This window comes from Phragmites australis, chromosome 8, assembly GCF_958298935.1.
Source record: "Phragmites australis chromosome 8, lpPhrAust1.1, whole genome shotgun sequence".
In the NCBI taxonomy this organism is placed as follows: domain Eukaryota; kingdom Viridiplantae; phylum Streptophyta; class Magnoliopsida; order Poales; family Poaceae; genus Phragmites; species Phragmites australis.
In genome coordinates this window covers 1,021,759-1,028,209 of record NC_084928.1, presented here as the reverse complement: position 1 = coordinate 1,028,209, position 6,451 = coordinate 1,021,759, and the positions used below count along the sequence as shown (strand labels likewise).

Genomic DNA, 6,451 nt, shown 5'->3' with positions numbered 1-6,451 from the left:
CATTTCGAAGGCCCCAATGTACAGCCGCAGCCAATCACATTGCAGTCCCCTTCATACTTGGATGTATAAGCAAGGCTAATCCGACGTGTCATGGCCCGTGACAGCTAATCTACATCCATCGCTAGTCTTGCTCAGAAAAAAAAACACCTACGTGCAATCATGCGCATCACAATTCACAAAATATAATGTGGAAAATATCAATCTAATTCCTGATTAATTAACCCTCGGGTGATCAAAGATAAGCTCGATTATTATCTCTAACTAATCGAAGATTAGCTAAGCCAAGCTATAGCATTTCTAGCAGTAGTTGAGAGCTACTTGAATACTAGAGAAGGGCCGGGTAAGTAGGTACCTGAACAGGGAGACCTGGACGAGGTTGGACGGCCACCACATCGCCGCCGGCTCCACCAGATACCGCAGGAATATTCCCGCCCACCCGAACCCCAGCACCTGACGACGGAGGGCAGGAGCACAACCGGTTAGCTCGCACGACACGAAAGAATTGAAGCAAACGGTCGCGCGAGCGACTGCTAGCAGGTGCGGCGGCAGCGATGCATGAGAGCGTGCGCGCGCTTGACTACCTAGGCTGTGGACGCACGCGCACCTGGGTGGTGAGGACGACGAGGAGGGAGACGAAGAAGGAGATGTGCTTGCCGTAGAAGACGCGGACGGCGGTGATGACGTGGATGGCGTAGACGGTGCCGGCGCCGGAGTTGGCGAAGATGGTGATGAGCACATGCTCCTTCACGTTGAAGGGACCCGGGTTGAGCGAGAACTCCCACCGCGTGCCCCGGAGGAAGGCGCGCTCGGGGAGCGCCGCCGCCATCAGCCGGCCAAGCGGCACCACGGCGATCTGCGCCGAGATGGCCGTCAGGCCCGTTGAGTAGCAGGGGTGAGGTGGGCTGTCGCACAAGGCCCCCAAATAATTGGGGCTCTCAAATCCTATTCAGCTCGGCAGCTCGCCTGTTTCGCTGGGCGCTGGCGCTGTTCGGCTGGGCCTGGTCGACTGGTCGTATACTCGTATTCGTCCAATCGTCCGTCACTCCGTCTCCCAGGTCGTCGATGCCCTAGTGGCTAGTGCCCTGCGGCCTGCGCCCCTGCCACCGTAGCCGCACTGCCGCAGCCGCACGCCCGCACCTGCCGTGCCGAGTCCCGTCGCGGCGTCGCCGAGTCGCCGACGTGATCACGTGAGCATGCACATTCATTCAATTTTGATCATCCGTCACTTCGTGATTCGTCTCCCAGGTCGTCGAGGATGCTGGGAACATAGGTTAATGGGTTGAAAAAAATCTCGTCTATCAGTGTCCAGAACACAATGGCCACGTCTTGGGCTAAAAGAACATCAGCAAAGAGTCATTGGGATAACAGAATATGTTTTTCTTTTTTATGTCGGATATTCATTTGCAACTTGCAAGTACTGTTTTACATGCTTGCATTCTGAAGTATATGTGAAATACATGCATATGTTTGTTTCTTCATCTATTATGCGTGTTGTATCTAGTCATTGCCATCATATGGACATGTAAACTATGAATAAAGGATGTTTTCAAATCTACTGTAGAATTTGGAAAATACTGAAAGTACTGCTGGCTATAAACGGCAAACAATTACAAACTGAACTGTCGGTACTACTGGTTTATTAGTTCATTTTTGACATATCTCTGCGTAACTTATACCTCCTTCATCTTCTACTGAATTTATAGAGTACACAAAGCCTTGCTACATAGGAACTCACATATCTATCTAGTACATAACCAGAGTTGTGTTTGGCCACTTCCACGCTGCCAATCCTCAATTGCTCTCAGGTAAGTTGGACGGGCTGCTCGGGAGGCACTGGAGTCTGGAGAAACGTTGGCCTGGGCGCCTGGCCTTCAACTGCACGTTGTTGCTCTTTAATTTGGATTCACAGGATTGGTATGTATCTTTGCATGTTTAAATAAATTCGATCTTGGCTATGCAATTGGTATGCATCAATGCATTTTAAAAAAATTCCCTTGGATTCACAGACGAGAACGGCAACGACTACTGTCCAACTCGGTGCGCCGACGGACGAACTAGTGCTGGGCAGCACGTTCCACGCAGGTTCGATCTTCTTTTCTTTTGATCTTTTTCTTATCTTGCTAAGTCTAGAATTCATGTACTGTTTAAATCATCAGTGTTGTTTGATTTATAAAACAGGAAGACGTTTATTTTCTCAATCCTCATCAAGTCTCCTAGAAATAGGAAGTATGATTCTGGTTATAAAAGGAAAACATCAAGGGGTAAAAAAAAACTATTGGATAAAAATCCTAGAGCTTTTTTATTCAACTTGTGGTTGTCATAGTCTGAATTTAACACTATGTGATATTGCAAAGTCTTGTGGTAATGCAAAAGATTTTTTTGGAGTTATACAACGTATCTATACCACATTTGCTAATTCTACTAAGAAATGGCAAATTCTTAAAGATAACATAACAGTATTGACTCTCAAGTCATTGTCATCTACTCGTTGGGAGAGTCGTGTTGATAGTGTTAAGGCTATAAGGTTTCAGATTCAAGAAATAAGGGAAGCTTTACTACAAGTGGCTGAAAATGATAATGATCCATTGACAAGTAGTGAAGCTAAATCCTTGGCGGACAATAAACTTGGTGGCTTTGAATTTTTAGTGGCAATAATCATCTGGTATGAAATATTATCTGCTGTTAATTTGGTCAGTAAGCAACTACAAGCAAAGGATATGCTTATTGATATTGCAATTGAGAAAGTACAGGGGCTGATTTCCTTTTTTAATAAGTATAGAGAAACTGGCTTTTCAAATGCATTAGAAGCTGCAAAAGAAATTGCACTTGAGATGGATATTGCTCCAGAATTCCGCACCAAGCGTAAAATCAAAAGAAAAAGATAATTTGATGAGAGCAATGATGATGCATCTATTGCTTCACAATGTGCACATGAGTCATTTAGGGTTAATTATTTTATAGCTATTGTTGATCAAGCTATAGCTTCACTTACTAGGAGATTTGAGCAATATCAGGGGTACGAAAATACTTTTGGTTTCTTGTTTAATTCAGATAAAAGCTGCGCTCCTTGGATGATAAGAGTTTGTTTTCTTCTTCTGTTAATCTTGAGGTAGCACTTACGAGTGGAGAACATTCAGATATTGACGGAAAAGAATTGTATGTGGAGTTAAAGTTCATCCAGCATCTTATTAAGGAATCTATGAGCCCTCTTGATATTCTGAAATATTTGAAACAGCTAGGCTGTTTCCCTAATGCCGTTATTGCATACAGAATTTTGTTAACCATTCCCGTGACTGTTGCATCTGCGGAAAGGAGCTTTTCTAAACTCAAGTTGTTGAAATCCTACTTGCGTTCTACTATGACACAAGAAAGACTCAATGGATTAGCGACAATAGCACTTGAAAATGATATCTTGGAGAAGATTAAGTATGAAGATATAATTGAAGATTTTATTTCAAGAAATACTAAAAGGATGATGCTTTTCAGTAGAACATGAGGTCGGTTTATTGCTTGAGTACTACCTTTACTGTTTAGCATTAATATTTGATATATTCCTAAGTATTGTAACAAATAACATGTCTTGAAGTTATATAATTAAGTGAAAGTATGCTTTGGTTATATGAAATTTTTAATTTTAGGGCCCCATTTTGTATTTCGCAGTGGGGCCTCAAATTCCTAGAGACGGCCCTGTTGTCCTGCCCAGAGTCGAAGGACTAGCCATGAGTGGTGTTGTGCACTTACGGTCCTCTCCAGCTCCGAGGACCTAACTCGCCCCACGATGAAACAAAGAAAGATCACCATGAGGTTATGCTGGAGGATGCTCAGGGCGAGCACCCTAAGCATTGCTTCCGAAGATGCCACCATTCAAATTTTATCTTCTCCGCCCTCGCCTTACGCGAGGGAAGTCTGCCCCAGGTAATTCATAATCCCAACTCCCATTGTCAATAAACTTATTCGGGAATTCATTAGATATGACAATAGGATAGCCATGATATTTGGATGATGTGAATAACTCACAGGCGGACATTCCGACCAAAGTGGAAGCATCCCTGGCGCTACCTGTGTCGCCTCCCTAAGGGGAGGTATCATCGCCCGTGCCAAGAGGGGAAGATGCCCCGACCTCTTCGATGGCCCCCAGCGGATTTGGGGTCATCGAGAAAGGCGTGGGGAGGGGTGTAAGAGGTTGAGCCACTCCAAAACCCTAGCCGTAGCCCTCCACATGATCTCCTAAAACCCTAGCTGCGCGTACGGTGCTAGCACACCGACGCACGATGATCCTACTCAGTACGTGTGGATACCGTAGAGGCACTGTTGCTATTGCGACGCTGATCTCTTCGGTGTGAAGATCGTGTTGCTGCTACCTGGCAAGTCGAGAACCTGCTCGGCTCATCGACATACCTACTCGGCTCGTCGTGAAGGACGACATGACCACTCGGTACTGGTCGCGGAGGATGACGCGACCAATCGGAGCTGATCGAGGACGTGATAGACCTTCTTGGTGGTTGGTCGAGGAGCGCGACTAGTGCTTAGAGCTGGTCGAGGATAGCAACGCACTCGCTTAGAGCTGGTCGGTGACGCGCACAATATTAGATCGGTCCACTCCAACTCTTCTTCCACTACATTGCGCGTCGAGTGGTAACGATCTATGATCTCCTACCAGCATGTTTTTCTGGGTGAATGCGGTAGATTTTTTTTTTTGTTTTAGGCTAGCGTAGCCTACACGTTCCCTAACAAATAAAGACCACGACAAACCGGTCTAATTCATCCATTAATACATTATTCATGAGGTTAATGAAGTATGCAGGTGTATTGGTTAAACCGAAGGACATTACTGTGAACTCTTACTGTCCATATCTGGTTACAAAAGCTATTTTTGGGACATCTACCTCTTTTATTTTCAGCTGGTTGTACCCTGATCTTAAGTCGATCTTGGAGAAATACTTGGCTCCTTTCAGCTGGTCAAAGAGGTCATCTATTCTCGGCAAGGGGTACTTGTTCATGATGGTTACTTTATTTAGGGACCGGTAGTCCACACACATCCTCATACTCCCATATTTCTTCTTGGCAAAGAGAACCGGTGATCCCCATGGTGATGAACTGGACCTGATCTATCCCTTTTGCTGAAGTTCCATCAACTGTTCCTTCAATTCGGCTAGCTTTCCAGCTGCTATGCGATAAGGACTCTTCACTATAGGGGCTGTTACAGGGATGAGATCAATGATGAACTTAATATCTCGGTCTGGTAGCATACCACATAATTCCTTTGGAAAGACATCTAGGTACTCATCGACCGCTGGTACATCCTCCATAGTTTTAGCCTCCATGCTATACATCATGGGATCTGGCTTACTCCCAAGGGTATGACAGGTTATTCGTGTCCCTTCATGATTGGTTAGGGTCACTGTCCTAGCTGCACAAGATATGGTGCCATCATGCTGGGTTAACCAGTCCATTTCAAGGATTACATTTATCCCTTTGAATTTAAGCACCACTAGGTCTTCTAGGAATACTACCCCACTTAAAGTGATCCTTATCCGAGAGCATCCCAATTGACACTTAATGTCCGCATCAGGTGATCTGGTTGTTAGGGGGGGGGGGTTTAAGTAACACTGTAGGTATAGCATGCTTTGACATAAAACTTGATGATACGAAAGAGTGTGATGCTCCAGAATCAAACACTACTACTGCAAGCATGGATTCAACTAAAAACTCACAAAGTACGACTCTAGGTGCATCTTGAGCTTCCTGTGTGTGGATGTGGTTGACGCAAGCTTGCCCAAAGGACTGTTGTGACCTCACTGGCTGGCTAGGGGCGTGTGAGGTTCCACATCTAGCCCCAGACATTACGGGCCGATGTCCATTCACAGAGTTAGACTGGATGGATGTTGCCTGCTTGGCCTTGCGGGGGCAGTTGGCGATGAAATGCCGATCTCACCACAGTTGAAGCAAGCCTTGCTTGGGTTGGTCACTTGGCCACTGTTGTTCACTTGAGTCTTGATATTACTCTGGCTACAGTAGGACATGTTGGGCTGGTGTGAGGTAGAGGCTGGAGTCCTAAATTGCATGATGGTCTGAGCTTGTTGCCCGAAGAAGGCAAGACGCTTGAACCTCTAGAACCTTTCTTGTTGCTGAGTCTTATGAGCAGTAAACTTATGCTTCTTGTCCTTTTACAATTCATCAGGGTGTAAAAATCTGGGTAAATGTGAGGGGTGAATTGGGCCTTCAAATTGCTCTCTAGACCTTTCTTAAACCTATTATGTTTCTTCTTATCAGTTGAGACTTCTTCCGGTGCATAGCGGGATAGTTCAATGAACTTATGAATGTATTCATTCACACTCATACTGCCTTGCTTCAGTCTTTGAAACTTATCTGCTTTAAGTTCCATGGTTCCCTTCAGAAAGTGATACTGGTGGAATTCTTCCATGAACTCTTCCTAGGTAATTGTTGTGGC

At 45.2% G+C, this 6,451-nt stretch overlaps 1 protein-coding gene across 1 annotated transcript; it reads right to left on the bottom strand.

Moving 5' to 3' along the window:
• Positions 1-297: 297 nt before the first annotated feature.
• Positions 298-2,409, bottom strand: LOC133927497 (oligopeptide transporter 7-like). The gene is made up of 3 exons (XM_062373984.1): positions 2,405-2,409; positions 605-902; positions 298-450 (listed from the first exon to the last, which is right to left on the bottom strand). The coding sequence occupies exons 1-3, from the start codon at positions 2,407-2,409 to the stop codon at positions 298-300; spliced, it is 456 nt and encodes a 151-aa protein (XP_062229968.1).
• Positions 2,410-6,451: the final 4,042 nt, after the last annotated feature.